Here is a 17,420-nt window from a genome sequence, read left to right as displayed (position 1 = left end):
TATTTGATGATTAAAAGTTGTTATTTATTCTTTTTGTAGAAGCTTAATTGTATGAAATGAGGTGAATAATTATTTGATATTAGCACGTAAAATCTCAAATTTCGTTGGCAATATCAATATGTCTGTATTATATTTCATTTCTTAGAAAATTCCAACATAAGTAAAAATTACGATTGTTTTTGAGGGGAAGTTAGTCCAATTGTTGAATCCAGTTTACTCAAATCCATATTACAAAGTCTTTTTAATTTTTCACATATACCTTTGGTTAATACAAAAATGGATCATGGTCAATATCTATATCTTAAGTCATAAAGAAATGAGCTAGTAAGTTGGAAAAAAATAAAATAGGGATTCTAAAAGTTTTGGATAACATTGAGTACAGTATATATGGACTTTGATAATATTGGCATTATATAAGATGAATTGATCATCATCCTAGTAACTATCGCAATAGGTATATAGGCTGAGAAAGAGAAATTACTGTTTAATGCAGTGAAACAGTTTATTCTATTTCATCAATTTGATATCCTACCTATATACTAAGGAGAGGAAATTAAGGCATCTCAATGCTTTCATAATCAAAATTCAACTTAGATGCTTATAGGACAAATAAGCTTTTCAAAAATGGGCAAATATTTATTGTAAAATAGACCACTCTACCTTTCTTTCTATATACATACACTTATTTATTATATTAGGCAATATGTAATTAAAATTTGTAATTATGATTATGAATACATAGAAAGATCTTCTTTTAGCAAAAGTCATATATATGCACAGACAAAGAACACTGCAGTTGTTTACCGGTACAAGCTTGTTCAGTCAACAAAACTGAACTATATTTAAGATTGCACATGTCAAGCTACAAGTATTCATGTTAATATATATATATGGTAAACAAAAAAATCTCTACATTTCAGGCTGTTTAATCTCTACACGAATTTTCTTCTTTCTATTTTCTTCCAAGTCATTTTGTGGGCTCCTCCTCACAACAGGTTCATTTTCATCATATATGAGATAAACTATTGTTTTCTTGACAATTAAATAGGTGCTATATTTGATACCACATTCTGCCACTCCTCATTGTGTGATTTATAACCAACATATTTTTTAGTCCATCTGATATTGTGTTATCTGGGGTTGATGTATAGACAATGCACATCATCGACTTCAAGTTTCTCCCTTCAACTTGAGGAACTTTAAAAGTTACACAAGGACCTTCACAACTGAAAGTTAACCAATTTGGATAATTATCACCGGGGTATCTAGATTCTGTAAATATGAAAACTGCATCAGTCTTTCATCTCATTTTTTTTTTTAAGCACGGCTAGCACAAGGTGCACTTAACCGGCAAAGGAGGAAAAAGAGTACAATAAGTACCTTATATAGGAGGACACCTAACACCAAATAACAACTCAATAAAAAAACCCCTAGTCCTAAGTAGCAGTAGGACAGCCAACAAAAACACGCTCCCTGAAAGAACAATCCCCAAAACTAGCGAAGGAAAAAAGTACTATCACAGACAAAACACCAACAGCGGCTCTCAACAAGTGCAAAACACAACACAAAACACACATCAGCTGCAGAAACCGAAGACAGCAGCAGACGCCCCAAAAAACCTCACCGCTAGCACCTCAAAACAGCCTCCGAAACCCACAGATGCAAAGCACAACACCACAGCCAACTGCCCCTATCTCGTAAGACAATCCATCGGATTCCAACTCCACTCATAAAAAAGGCAAGCCAGAATTTTTAACCAAGTTAAAACCCACTGCCAAGACAACACTTTTATATCCTCCACCAATTCTAAAACCTCAATAGCCTTATCTTTAAAAATCAAATCATTCCTAGCTTTCCAAATCAACCAAATGGTAGCATGCCAAACAAGTTTAAGGCCCCTAATGGCCTCTTCTTGTTTGATGAACCGGCATTCCAACAAGCCCAGTGTGTGAACAAATTGTTTGGCATTATAAACATAATATCAACCCAATGCATAAGCCGTAACCAAACACCCCTTGCAAGACTACAATGCAAAAAAAGATGCTTCGTCATCTCCCTCTCCCCAACGCGCCAAACACAATTCAAAGGAACCTCCGGTGGAAGAGCATTCCTTCTACTAAGATTGGTCCGAGTAGGAATCCTATCAAGCAACATCTTCCACGAGAACGCAATCACCTTAGAGGGCGCCGGACTTTTCCATAATTGATGGAACACTCTTCTATCCTCATCTCCCCAAGTATCCTCCAAAATAAACAACCCTTCCAACTTCTTATACATGGATTTTACCGTAAAAACTCCCTCGGCTTCCCCTTTCCACACCCAACTATCATTCTCATGATTCCACACGTGGCCCTCCAAATCCTCCAATAATGCGTTCAAGAGATGTTCCTCCCAAACAAAAAAATCTACGACGCCAAGTATGTAAAATGAACATAAATTTTAGGAAGATTGCAACATTTTTTCAATAAAATGAAGTACACATATTATAAGTTAAATGTATGTATTTAAGTATGTAAAAAATTTAATTATATGCATGCAAGGGAGAGAGGCAGTGTGTCAAACCTGTAAAATTTTCTCTTTCAGAGTATTAGTTAATTGGCAATTCATTCCCATTTGAATAAATAGAGACTTCAGGGAACTTTTTGAACCTGAAACATGCACTTGACTGCAGAATTGAATTAATGCAGAAGTTTTTATATTTGATACTTGTGATGTAGTAGCAGCTGATTCCAATTCCTTGGCATACAAGGCATCCAAAATGGTTGTCACATCTTGAGAAAATCGAAGTTTGGATCCACACTCCACTCAAAGACTTCGAAGACCTGGAAGGTGCTTTGATATTGATGCTAGTTTGTGGGAACTACTATATGGTACATCTAAAGAAACTAGAGATGACATAGTGGTAGATGTTTGAAATGGGGGCTGTTAATTATTTGTTGGTGACATCCAAGACCAAATGATAGATGGAAACACATCACGCGAAAATCCTTCATAGCCGCACAAAGAAATATATCCAATGCTTTTTGACCTTACTAATGAAAATGGTACTCTTTTTATTGCAGTGTTATTTGCAAGCAGAGTGGTTAAAGATTTCATCTGTTCTAAGTCCTCCTCCAACTTGTCAATCATTGAACACCCAGAAAGAATGAGAGATTTTAGAGATTTCAACTTGTATATACTTCTTGGAAGGCTCCGAAGGCTAATACAATCTTCCAAATTTATCAAAAGAACTTTATTCAGAAGTCCTATAGTATGCGAAATCTCTATCAACCTCGGACAATCTTTGAGTACTAGCTTTTCAAGATTAGGCAAGTTTAAAAAGTCTGGAGTTTGTGTCAGATGATGAGAGTGGCTAAGATTGAGAATTTTTAGCTTCTCCATCCTCTGCAAGAACATAAATTTGATAGAGAAAACTTAGGGGAGAAAAGTACCAAATAATGAAATAGTAATTCAATTTGAGGGGGTTAATTTAAATTTCATCTATGAATTTGAAAAGTGAAAACAACTCATGAAGAGCAAAAAAACTAAAATCAAAATTAATACCTGAATTTCTTTCCACAGAACTTTGACATTGCTATTTTCTAACTCGATAGATACCAAATTTTCTTGATAAAAGTCGGTAGGTATGCAGGTTAAAGGAAATGCATTCCAAGATAACAATCTCAGATTTTTGGAAAGAAATTCAAAGTTTCCATCAAGTTGTACGCCGGCAAGTTGAAGCAATCTGAGTCTCTTCATCTTCTTAAATGCTTTAGTACTAAAACGTTTTGCATCATCTATTGGCAACTTCAGAGCAAGACCCTCAACAACTTTTGTTCCCTGTCAAATATAATATGCAAACCTTAAAGATGCACAACACGTAAAAACAAGCTTGTGATGAAACCAATCATTTGTTACCAGAAGCACACAACGATTCACAACCAAACTAATTATCAAAGTTATTGTGATAAGTGATAATAAACAAAAAGAATTTTGAGTAAATCAATTTTATGGTACATGAAATTGTCTTTTCATGGATTTGAAGCACTGAATTATCCGAACTTAAAAATTTTATAGACTAAAACAATGATATACTCAAATGAATTTATACAAATGAGTTGTGAATGTTTGTTTTACTTCATTAAGCTTTAGATATTATAAGTAAAATGTAAATAAAGTCCTTATCAAGCACATCCTTGTTATACCACAACCTGCTACGCTCCTCAGGATCCTTTGGTGATTTCTCACGAATGATTTCTCTTCCCATATCTGTCAACAAATCATGCATTCCAAGCATATTCCTTTCATCCATGGTTACAAGGCTTCGTTCAACAAGAACACTTATTCCAATTTCAGGATAAAGTTCACACCCATTTAAAATATATGTATAACATCATTTCGGTCCATCCCAATAAAGAAACAAGCTATGTCAAGGAATATTTCTTTCGCAATATCATCATTTAGACCATCATAGCTTATTTTTAACTTCTCATGTACTTGATCATTGGGGATTTTTTTGAGTTTTTCCAATACACATTTCCACTCGGCTACCCCCCTTTCAAACAAATATGATCCAAGAACTTCTAGAGCTGGTGGCAATCCCCCAGAATACTCAACTACATTTCTGGACATTCCAACAAAATTTTCTCTAGGACTCGGTTGCTTGAACGCATGCCAACTAAAAAGAGAAACTAATTCAAAATTTTAGTAAAAAATAAAATAAGATTATAAACTCATTTAGTGTGGAAAAGGCAAAGAGTTTGTCACCAGTGCAAAATGGATCACTATTTTTTCTTTAAATTAAACATTGGTTTTCCTTTGTGTTCATGAATAAATCAACAATTTGCATGTTCTTTACCAAATTGTACACAATAAAACTAAATATACTGCTTAATAGTGCTTCTCCTTCTCCCTCAAACACACACTTCCACTTTTTGTTGTTGAGGTGGATTGATTTGGAGTTGGAAGTTGAACAAAATATCCAGATCATAGTTCACAACAATGCCTTGGTTCTGAATAATTTTGTTTCTTGATGCTTTTTTGGTATTTTTTAAATTAGGTTTTAATAAATAAATGCATGATGTGTTTCGTCCTTGCAATTAGGCGTCATTTAAAAATTAGTCCCTGTAATCGTTAATCCTGGCAATCCATTCCTATGCCATTTTACTAATTTGATGACGTGGCAGTGATTAAGTTGGTCAAAGAACGAAATTTTAAATGATTAAACAATGCAAGTGTAAATTGCCAGGATTAACGATTACAGGGACTAATTTTTAAATGACGCTTAATTGCAAGGACGAAACACATCATTAAGCCATAAATAAATTAGTTTGAATAAGTCTTTTTTTCTAGAAACATTGGTGTGAATGTATGTGTTGTTTCTATGACTGTGAGTGATTATTTATTTTTTTGAAGAAGGACTGTGAGTGTTTTATTGCCTAACAATATCAAAGAGTTCTAAAATAATTTTTTTATTGTCATTTTTTTTTCCATTTGAAAAAGAAAGAATGAAAGTGATGAGATTCATTGTGATTGGTGTTCAATGTCATGGAGGTTGAAGACGATGTGAAGAAAGAAAAAAAACAAAATAGTCGGGATAAGATTATGATAAAATTGGTGTTCGTATTTAATCTAATTTTGTCAAAACCTAATTTTCTTATGGCAAAGAAACTTTTGTCCTTTTTCATCCTAGATGCCACCATATTTTACCATATTTTAGAATTTGTGGTGATATTTAGGGTGGGAAGGGAAAATATTTTCCACCATCAGAAAATTAGATTTAAACAATTAGATCAAAAACGAACATTAATTTTATTTTAGTCTTTTCACACCATATCTATTTTCACTTTGTCTTAAAAAAAAACCTTCAAAAAAAAAAAAAACCTCACTCACCCATCATATTTTTCCACCACCCTTCTCTCTCCTTCATGCCTCCGCACATGGTGGCGGAGGGAGTGGGGGAGAGGCCATTGTCCCCCTATATTCTTAATAATTTTTTATATATTAAAATTAAACTATATTAGAATTTTTCATAAAATATATATTAGGCTATGGTTCCCTTACTATGTTATTAGATTAATTGACAACTAATATCATTAGTCTTATATGTTATATTATTTTAATTTATCTCATATGGTCATTTCCACAACATATTTTAAATGGAATGAAACACAATGATATAGCTTTGCGAAATAACAGACTATTTTAAAGTAAAAAAATGAGCAAATTAAAACCTAAAATAAAAATAGGGGATTAAAACATAATTTAGTCCTTAATAGTTACATAAGAATATTAGATTTAAAGCTTGAAAATACATTTGAAAATGGACTAAAAGGACAAAATTGAAATTAAAAAAAAAAAAAGATAAAGAACTAAATTGTTACTTGAAATTAAGTTAAGAGACTAAAAATGTAATTTTGCCTAAGTTTTATGGCTTAAATATGTAAATCGTCCCTGTAATTTGACCTGTTTTTGGTTTTCGTCCCTGTATATTTTTTTGTTCTAAAACAACCCCTGTAAGTTAATAACTTTTTGCTTTTTGTCCCTCTCGTCAAACTCTGTTACAAAAATGTCTTGCTGGCTAACGGTGAGTGACGTGGCAGGTGCTGATTTTGCCAAACACGCTTATGTGGACTGATAGATGATCCCTGACTATATTACAGGGACCAAAAACGAAAAGGTACAGAGGGAATTAAAAACACCTGAATAACAAAATATGAAATTTAGGTGGCCTTCCAGAAGATCCCTGACTATATTACAGGGACCAAAACCAGAAACAAAAAGTTACAGAAGGACGAAATTAAAAATCACGAAGTTAAAAATTTGAAATTAAAAACCCTTGTTGTTTCCATCTTTTTCCTCTCTCTTTGCCATATTCTTCTTCTTCTTCTTTTGTGCTTCTGAAATCACATGCCTGAAAACAATGTCTTCATCATCCATTATGTTTTTTTCTTCAATTGAATTTCACAGCTTCTTCATCGTATGGAACAAAATTAAAAATCACGAAGTTAAAAATCTCTGCCATCTTCTTCATCTTCTCTCTGTTGTATGGATTCCATTCCAACTTGTATTGATTTTGTTACGATAATATGGAACAAATATGGATGTACCAATTCATATACCCAATTCCTTCCTTGGTCACCCCACAAGAAAATTAGTAATAATAATAATAATAATAATAATAATAATAATAATAATAATAATAATAATAATAATAATAATAATGTAAAGTACAAGAATGATGTTTCCATTGTTCTTCTTATCCTTACAATTGTAATCTCACCCTTCTCATTTCTCATGTGCTTCAAACTTTGTCATAATTCCACTAACAAGAAAGCATACACAACGACAACAAAGAATGATAATTTGTTTGACATATGAAATTATGATGGAAAAATAACATATGATGACATTATTAAAGCAACACTTTGACATTAGATATTGCATCGTGACATAAGCATATGGAAGTGTATACAAGACTCAATTATCATGTGGCAAATTTGCGACCTTAAAGAAACTTCACAACTATGAAGCAGATGTGTCATCGTTTGATGCCAGTTTCAGAATTGAAGTGAGAATATTATAAAAAATAAAGCAGATAAATATTATTAAGCTTTATGGATTTTTGCTTGCACAAAAGAATCATGTTTTTAATCTATCAATACATGAAAAAAGAAAGTTTGTTCTCGATTTTGTATGAGGATTTAGAAGATGTGGAATTCAATTGCAGAAAAAGACTTAATTGATGATGAAGACATTGTTAGCAGGGCATGCAATTTCAATGGTGCAGAATAAGAAGAATATGGCAGAGAGAGATGAAGAAGATGGAAATAACAAGGGATTTTAATTTCAAATTTTGTAACTTCATGATTTTTAATTTCATCCTTCTGTAACTTTTCGTTTTTGATTTTGGTCCCTGTAATATAGTCAGGGATCTTCTGAAAGGCCACCTAAATTTCATATTTAGGTGTTTTTAATTCCTTCCCTCCGTACCTTTTTGTTTTTGGTTTTGGTCCCTGTAATATAGTCAGGGATCATCTGTCAGTCCACGTAAGCGTGTTTGGCCAAGTTAGCACCTGCCACATCACTCACCGTTAGTCAGCAAGGCGTTTTTGTAACAGAGTTTGACGGGGGGACGAAAAGCAAAAAGTTATTAACTTATGGGGGTTGTTTTAGAACAAAAAAAGATACAGGAACGAAAACCAAAAACACGCCAAATTACAGGGACGAATTACATATTTAAGTCATGTTTTATATAGTAAAAGTTGTTATTTAGTGTTTCAACTTCTTAAGTGCATAATTTTCAAAATAAAGTTTTAACTTTAAATTTCTAAATAAATTTTTCAAACATAAATAGTGTTAACATTAACACTAAAAATGAGAATGCATGATATTCCAAAAGAAAAAATTTGATAGTAAAAATGAAGGGATATAATAGAGGAAAAAGAAAGAAACAAAAATGTTGGTTCTCTTGTGCAAAGTCCAAAAAAACGAGGACCCTTCGTTACAAAAAGGTTTGTTTGATGGAATGAGAATAAGCTGATAAGAACAAGAAAAGAAAAGAAAAAGGAAGATTGGATTAAGTTGAAAGCTCTTTTACATGTAAATTGTATACCCCTGCCATTGTTATATATACAACAATAAAGTGAGTTTCAACCAAACTAGGAGGACATGGCCATGGGTGCAGTGCAGAGGTAAGAAGAAAGGGAGTTGTTGGGAATTAATCTGAACCATTGGATCTATCCTACGTGTTAATCTTGAGCTGTTTGTTTTTTTCTGTGACAAAAGAGCAGTTGGTCTTAGAGACTTAGACTATGTGATGTGATGTGATGTGAGCTATGAAGCTTTGATACCTTACACGATACTGATACGGGAAAATTTTCAAAATTCCCGATACGATACGGCCTCGATACGTTATTAAAAAATTAAATTTAAAATTAATAGTATAAGTGCACAATGTATAAACATAACTAAAAATGATGATAAACAAACATTCACATTAATGAAAATGATCAAAACAAGTGACAAATACATATTTTTTCCGCACAAATTAGATAGAATATAGCTAAACATCATTAGTACCATCCAAAGAGAACATCATAAGTACTGTAAAAAAAAGAACATTTTTGTCTAATGTTGACTACTTAACAGTTAACACTAATTTATATCGAAAACAAACAGCAGAAGAAACATAACATTAGAGAGAAGAGAAACATAGTAGAATTCAATTAGTGGTAATGGTTAGAAGAGAGAATAGCTATTGCTATGTGGTGACGAGAAACCCTATTTTTTTAGGTTAGAAGAGACAATATGATTTTGATAGCGCTGCCAGACTTGATAGGTGTCGGAGTATAACTAAGATGTGTCGGAGTACAAGTTAGTCGTATCCGACACGTATCGGTCATTTTTTTTCCTTCAAAAAATAAATATTAATTGTCCGATACTTCTCTGATACGCGTATCGGGACGTGCCCGACACGTATCAGATATGATACTTCACAATTTTTGGAGTATCGGGGCTTGAGAGGATGTGAGGAGAGGAGGCATGTGACTACCAAGTACTATCCATGACCTTGACTAGTAGTTGTAACTTGCAAAGTACAATTTATGAATAACAAACACACTTTCATGATCAAAATTCAACTTAGATGATTATATGACAAAGATTTATTACAAAAAAGGGACCATTATAATTTATACCTATCTATCTATCTATATACATTTATTTCTATTAGGTTTATAGTTATCGATATACAAAGAGTTATTCCTTCAACACAGGGTGGCAAAGGTTTTTTTTAACCAATAGATCTATCTAATCAAGCACACAGTGCTATCATATGCACACATAAATAACACTACATCCGTTTACTGATACTAGTGAGCTCAGTAAGAAAAATTGAACTATATTTCAGATTACAACTATGTGGTAAAACTCTAAACATTTCTAGTTTGTTGGTTTAGTGAGTGAGAGAATGGTTGAGACCATAAGCTTGAAGTCAATTGGCTTTGTTAAGTAAGCATCCATGCCAACCTTAAGGCATTTGGCTTCATCACAAGACATTGCATGGGCTGTTAGAGCAACAATTGGAATGTGTTTTCCTGTTCCTTCCTCTGATTTCCTTATTTCTTTTGTTGCCTCATATCCATCCATCTTTGGCATCTAATTTTCCACAAACACAGATAAAGCATTAGTATATATATATTTAACCTGATATTCACAAGTGCTTATGGCAGTACATAAGCTCAAATAAATCAATTCAAATCCTAAAGCTATTAAATTATGATGTCATCAATATATATTTTATTCTAGTTCATTCATACCTGACAATCCATTAGGATCAAATCATATTGATGGCATGTTAAAATCTCTGTCTGTGATCTTGTGTTTCTGTCCTTCTGGAGAGACTCTCTTCTACAATCTTCAGCACTTGCCATATAATTAAGAGCATCCACTGCTTGTTGTCCATCACCTACAGCAACAACAACAGCTCCCATTTTTTCAAGCATTATTGTTGCAACCCTTTGAATTACTGGTGTATCTTCTGCAAGCAAAATCCTTAACCCCTCAAGTGATTTCTTATCATTCACTTCTTTTCTTGTCCTTGTCACCCTATCATAACCTTGTGTTGCAAAGTTTGTTTCTTTAGCTTTCTTCTCTTCAGAGGAACAAGATTCTTCTTTCCTTGAATTATTTTCTTCCAAATGTTCATTTTCATTGGTTAACTTTACAATTGGTTTTTCACTAATTTCAGATATGTCAGAATCATCAGAGCTAGTAGCAGCATCAAAATGAGTAGAATCAATCTCAAGAAACTCATGCAAATCACCCTCTTTCATGTTTTTCTTTTGCAACTCATGATTTCTCTCTTTTATAACAGCTTCCAAAATATGAATCATTTTTGCTTTGTAAAGAGGTTTGTTAACCATTAATAAGTGTCCTTTCCGACGAAGCTCCGTCTTTATGGTATTTGATGTGTCATGATTCAGCATCCACACAAATTTCGCTCTTCCAAAATACTTGTGAAGGAAGTTAAGTTGTTCTTTCCATATATCTGTGCTTAAGTCAAGCAAACCAATGTCAACAACAATGACAAAAATTGGATTCCTCATGTCTTTGATGCTTAGTAGTTTAGACTTAAATCCTTCAAGATTTATTGGATAGTGTGCATCAAAGTTGTTACTGTTATGGATTGAACTTCTTGCATGAAAGAGTTCCCTCAAAATTTGTGTTAGTCCATTCCATTCAGATGCTTCCATTGTGCACACCCCTTTTTTGGTTAACCACTTTGATGTTATTATTCTACCCATGTTTCCTTGTAGTGCAAGCAATACCTGCATTCACACTTAGTATTTAATAACCAGTTTGCTATCCTTAAATTTCTCATGCTTTTAGTGAAATCTACATTTTTTAAGATGAATTATATGTTATGTTAAAGTGTTATTTGCCAAGAAGAGTGATATACTCACTACTAAGCCATTGTCTGTCAAATTTAAAGCATGTTGCTCTGTGACATCCACTGGTGCACTAAGAAGCAAACATAATCTCATCAATGTTCCTTGACCCTCCTTTTTGGTAACCTTGATTTCTCCACCCATCTTATTAACCTGCCATCAAACAATAATAATGAGATAAAAGGAACTTATATTTAAATAAGCAACTTCAAAAACATTAACACAATCATTCATTCCCCAATTTTAGATCTAATTTACCAAAGGAAATGTGAATTTTTTTATCTTGATCTTGTTCGTCTTTTTTTTCTTCAGAAAGTACACTAATAAATACTGATATTGTAGTTTACTTATTTTGAAACTTTAGACACTGAGATCTTACTCACCAAGTTCCTAACAATGCAAAGACCAAGACCAGTCCCTCCATGCCTGAAATATGTAAAGGATTCATAAATCAGTAAATTTTCAGCCCATAGGATTCAAAAATTTCTTAAACAATTAATTTTGAAAGTCAATGATAATCTTATATAATAATATCAAGATCATTTGTAAGAAAAAACAAACATTGAGGACGCTAAATTTCTACGGTCATTGCAGTCGGCTGATCTAAATCGTTGGATAAAGATCAGATGACTCACATCATGAATTTTACAAATCATAAACTCCAAAATTTCAATTGTATGATCTTCACAAAATACCGAGATTATTGACTATATAAAGTGACAAATAACTGCATCAAATTCATTTCTTATGTAGTCTATGTTAAAAAAATTAAATTGCTTACAGTCGAGTAGTTGATGGATCAGCTTGCTCAAAGCTTTCAAACACAGAATCCCATTTGCTTGGATCAATACCTATACCACAACATAGGAAACAAACAAATGTGATTTATTCATGGACTTATTTTTATTTTGACAAAAAGAAACAGTCCTCAATATAAATTTTAAGGTGCATACCACAGCCTGTGTCCTCAACTTCAAACCAAAGTATCACTTTGTTATCTCTCATAGATATTCTCTTTGCATGACTTGCATTTGGCTTCTCTTTGCTCTTATGTAAATTTCTTGATTTCTTCTGATCAAGATAAAAATTCGGACTATCGTTGCAAGAGTTTGGATATTCACACCATCCTCGTAGAATAACATGACCAGCTGTCATGCATTTACAATAGTTCAGAATTAGATTAGTCTCTTATAACACTCATTGTGATATTTTTCATATTTTGAGATTATAAACTTATTCATAACTTTTTCACTACCACTATTGTAACTACCAAGTAACTATACTAGAACATACACTTTTTAACTTACATGTAGTAAACTTAATTGAATTGTTGATCAAATTTGCAAATACTTGAACCACCCTGCCAGAGTCACCTCTAACTAATTTTGGCATATCATCTGCAAGAAAAATAGTTATTGGTTAAATTAAATGCATCAGAAACTTGCTAAAAAAATATCTAACACATTTCATTGAAATTAAAGTCTACGATGCAACCTATGTAGCACCGACACGACAGACAGAAGGAGTGTCCAGACAACACCAACACATTTGATTACATTTAATTAATTCATTTGTTCAAATTACAACTGGTATGGACATTTCAGTGTCGTGTCAAGTGTCCGTCTCAGTGTCAGTACTTCATAGGTTGCAACCAAATTGAGAATCATACCAGAAAGGTCTAAAACAGTCTCTACATTGTGATTAATGCACTGAACAGAAAACATATCTACAAGCCCTTCAAGTTCGCGTCCCAGATCGAATTCTGCATCTTCTAGTACAAGTTTTCCAGACTCCACCTATATAGTGTAAAATATTAGGAAGCTTTTTGTTAGAAAGAAAGTTTTTTATTATATGTGCAATTGGTTTTCAATTATATTTGTATAAAAAGCTTAGCTTATTAATGTAATATGCCATACCTTGCTCAGATCCAATATGTTGTTAAGAAGTCGGAGTAGAGCTGTTGAACATTTTCTTATTTGAGTAACTGTTGAATACTGTTCATTTGTGAGACAATCATCAGATATAAGAATGTCAAGCAATCCAATTACTGCTGCCATAGGTGTCCTTAGTTCATGACTGTAATATAAAACCAGGAAAAAAAAACAAACCATGAAGTACATTTTTTAACTAAAAATATAACAGAATTTGAACATTATAGGACATGACAGAGCTATAATATCTAATACATACAGTTAATATGCTCAAGAAACACAAGACATGAAAGTGACACGTAGAAACCGGTAACATTTTTTAAAAATAGAAGTAATTGAATGTAAACAAATGTGTCGGTGGCCGTGTTCTCTAAATTAAATACTTATTATATCATGAATTGTACTGAAAAAGTTTGCTGAAGTGAACTTAAAAAACAAACCTCATGTTTGCAAGGAATTGACTTTTATAGTTGCTTGATGCCTCTGCCTTCCTTCTTGCTTCAAGTTGACTTATCAGTTCTGCTCTCAGATTCATTTCCTTTGACACTCCATTTGTCAATATCAAAATGCAAACACATCCAATGACAAAAATGCATAAAGATGCAGATATCAGAATAACCAATGTCTTGAAAGATCTCTCATCCACCTGTCCCATGATATACTTTCTTGGTATGATGATTACGCCTACCTGCGCAAAGTTTACGTCATAACAAAATGATTGGTTACTTAAAACAGAAATTAAATAGAGGCAGAATTTTTTTCCTGCAACTTTATGCTTAATAGAATTATTTGAATAAAAAAAAGTGACCACCAGAGTTTAAAGAGTTCAATGAAGGTGCATTGTTGGTGTAAATTAGTTTTACACTGACATCCAATCACAATTTATCATGTTGCCACATAATCCAATTTTGTAAAACTAGTTTACACTAACAAAATGCTAGACTTTCATTAGATGTCAGAGCAAAACTAGTTTACACTAACAGCACATATAGCCTTTTCTCAATTTTAAAGCGCAATCTTTAATATTGTAAAAAATTGCGGTCAGATATGACTGATGTCTCGACAAGGCCATGGAGACATATTGTAAAAAAGTTGCAGTCATATATGACTGATGTCTCAACAAGGCCATGGCGACATAAAGAACCTTAATCATTGCAACCATAATCAAAGGTTGAGGATCTTATATAAAACCTTGGTTATCACCAAAGAATATGTTAAAAGCACGAGTCTCTTAATAATTATTACCAAAGGAAGTCTCTTCAAGTTTAGGTAGAACGAGTCGATGTAATATTGCTGATTCCCAAGCTTAGCATTCTCAACATGAACCTCATGAGTTGAATTAGGAAAATGATTTCCATAAGTTCTCTGCAGCCACTCGGCTCCAAGTCTTATTATTTCATCTTCACAATCCACCGCCATCTTAAGCTTTGGAGGCGGCTTAGTTGAATTTGTAAGCAAAGGTGCACTTGTAGAAGTTGCAAGTAAATAGCCTTGTTGAGAAGTCAAATACATGTGACCACTATGCATCTCAACTAACTCTCTCATTAACTGTCCAACACTATAAAATGCAGTCGTTACACCGACAACAGCCATAATACTTTTATTCGATGAATCCCAAACAGGTAATGCTGCTGAAAGCAAAGGTGAATCTGTAAATTTACTAACTGCTACATGCCATGTAGCTACACCATCAGGAACTTGTGAAAGTCCTGCTATGTTGATCAAATCTTCTGGTGCAATTTTCATTGCTTTTCCGATTTTTTCGCCTGTGACAGGATCAAGTGGTTCTCTATACCAAATTGCTGAGAAGTTTCCATGAAGTGTTTTATCATCCCAAGCTTGATGAGTTGAAATGGACTTGAGCATGTTTGAGGTTGTTGCAACCATGGAGTAATTAGAAAGATCTGAGTAGATGTAAAATGTGTTGTTATCTTTTAGATCTCTATGGAATGCTTGAACAAATCCATTCTTGTAATTGATTGTTATTGAGTTTAGTGCTTTTCTACTAGCAAATAGTGACCATGTTACTGCCCTCATTGCTTCATATAGCTGCCACAAATAAAAGCAGGACATGTATAACAAAAATTGGTTAGGATGATAAGTGCCATTATGATCTCAAATATAAGTGTATGTTTTGTTATACTTTACTCCTTGAATTTCATCAATTCAACCTAGCATGATTGAAAAATTTCATACTAAAAATTCACACACTTCATACATAATTTTATCTAACATATAATATATTAAATAATGAATATAAAGTTATATGCTTATAAATATGAAATTTAAATACATGACTTGACCACGAAGATAGTGCTATATTATTCAACAGTTTAATTTGTCTCTGAAATAGTAGAAATCAGACAATTTCAACACTAAAATTAATGAAATTTTAAAATAATTTCTGAAATAGAAAATTTCGATCGTGGTAGTCGTTTTGAGACAATTTGAATAACTAAATCGACCAATCTTATTAAAAAATAAAATAATAACGAAATCGACTAAATCAAAAGGACTAATGTAATTAAGGATTTCCAATATCATAGATGTTTAAAATTTAAAACAGACCAATTTAGCCATAACTGAATTAAGCATCATTCACTCAACTTCACATACTTAATGATAAAACAATAAGAACAGAATGAGTAATAAATGAAGAGTCAACCTCAACTTGCTCAGCTTGAGATGCAGGGTTGCTATAACGTCTGATAACATATTGAGACAACTTGACCTGAGCTGTTGTAATTTCAGAAGTAGAATTCAAAATATTCCACATCCTCAAAATCGGACGTTGCAGAAGTTCATAACGCAGACCATATGCCAAACTACTCAATGATTTTTTCGTATAAATCTTTGTGAAATGCCATGTTAATATGGTCAATAGCCCTATCAAGATGGCTAACATTACCTGCATAAAGCAAAATATTATTTTGATCATATCACCAAATCCATATTTATCTTTTATTAAAATAGATAAACTATATAGTAACTGAATTAAAATTTTAGAGGCTGTAACATAAATATATATAGAGTTTCACTAACCATGATTGCTAATCTAACCACAAAAACACTGTAGTAGGATGAAAGACAGTGACTACTAGCATATTGAAATTCTTCTTTCTCAACATCCCTATGGAAGATTCTTCTACCTCTTGGTGAGTTACTTTTCTTCCATGAATTGGCAAACCTGAATAGTCTATTGAACATGTACCTATACTTATTACTCATTGGAGGGCTTGAACTTGATGAACATAAAGAATTTTCAGAATCAGAACTTGTTTTGTCTATGTTTTTTGCCATAACTCATTGCTATATCTATGAGCTTATAAAGTAAGTGAACTCATTCCAATTTGTTTTTGTTTATGCCTCGTGTCAGACAGAGAGAAACCACTATGTTTTCAGTATTCTATATATATAGTGTGTGCTTATGCGATAAAGTTTTAAAAAGATAAGTTATTTAAATGGTTCTTAAGTATGAATAGTATTGGTGGCAATGTGAAAAACAACCAACATGGTGTGACACAAGTGACTGAATACTGATATCTGGACCCTTAACCATTTGGTCGAAAGTTGATTTATTCAATGCGTAAAGATAAGAATATACGTTGAGAGATGTTAACTAATTAAATAAATCTCGTACATTTTGTGGTATATATTAATTTTTGTATAGACAAATATTAATATGTTAGTAAATTAATGTGTTACATTAGTTTTGAGAGTTTAAACTTTGAACCTTCTTATCACTATTCTTTGATGTTTTTAGCTCGTCAACCGGGCTCATATTTGCGGTTGCATTTATAAGATATCTTAATTTTAACAAAATATATTAGTGATGAACAATATTTATTCTTTTTCTTGAGTGCTATTGCTTTGTCATTGTCCACTTCTTTGTGCAAGGGCAATGTAGCAAGAGGCTTGGTATTATTAAGTGGGGTGATTTATTCCACACCCAAATGCTTATCGCTTGAAAGGTATTTTTATACTCCTATATTAAAGTTTGAGTTTTACTGAATACATATAGTTAAAAGGAAAAATGGTACTACTAAAGTCTTGGAAAAAT

The 17,420-nt window shown here is 32.7% G+C and overlaps 1 protein-coding gene across 1 annotated transcript; it reads right to left on the bottom strand.

The window, feature by feature from the left end:
- Nucleotides 1-9,694: 9,694 nt before the first annotated feature.
- LOC11421095 (histidine kinase 1) lies at nucleotides 9,695-16,749 on the bottom strand. Its single transcript, XM_003612154.4, has 13 exons — nucleotides 16,403-16,749; nucleotides 16,026-16,268; nucleotides 14,606-15,409; nucleotides 13,801-14,048; nucleotides 13,346-13,505; nucleotides 13,099-13,225; nucleotides 12,737-12,826; nucleotides 12,383-12,577; nucleotides 12,211-12,280; nucleotides 11,813-11,855; nucleotides 11,445-11,582; nucleotides 10,299-11,309; nucleotides 9,695-10,137 (listed from the first exon to the last, which is right to left on the bottom strand). Exons 1-13 carry the CDS (start codon nucleotides 16,658-16,660, stop codon nucleotides 9,922-9,924), a joined length of 3,603 nt encoding a protein of 1,200 aa, XP_003612202.2. The 5' UTR covers nucleotides 16,661-16,749; the 3' UTR covers nucleotides 9,695-9,921.
- Between the last annotated feature and the right edge of the window lie 671 nt (nucleotides 16,750-17,420).

The sequence above is a fragment of the Medicago truncatula genome, chromosome 5 (genome assembly GCF_003473485.1).
Source record: "Medicago truncatula cultivar Jemalong A17 chromosome 5, MtrunA17r5.0-ANR, whole genome shotgun sequence".
Taxonomy (NCBI): domain Eukaryota; kingdom Viridiplantae; phylum Streptophyta; class Magnoliopsida; order Fabales; family Fabaceae; genus Medicago; species Medicago truncatula.
Note: the sequence above shows the minus strand (reverse complement) of the source record. Positions and strands in the feature narration are given on the sequence as shown.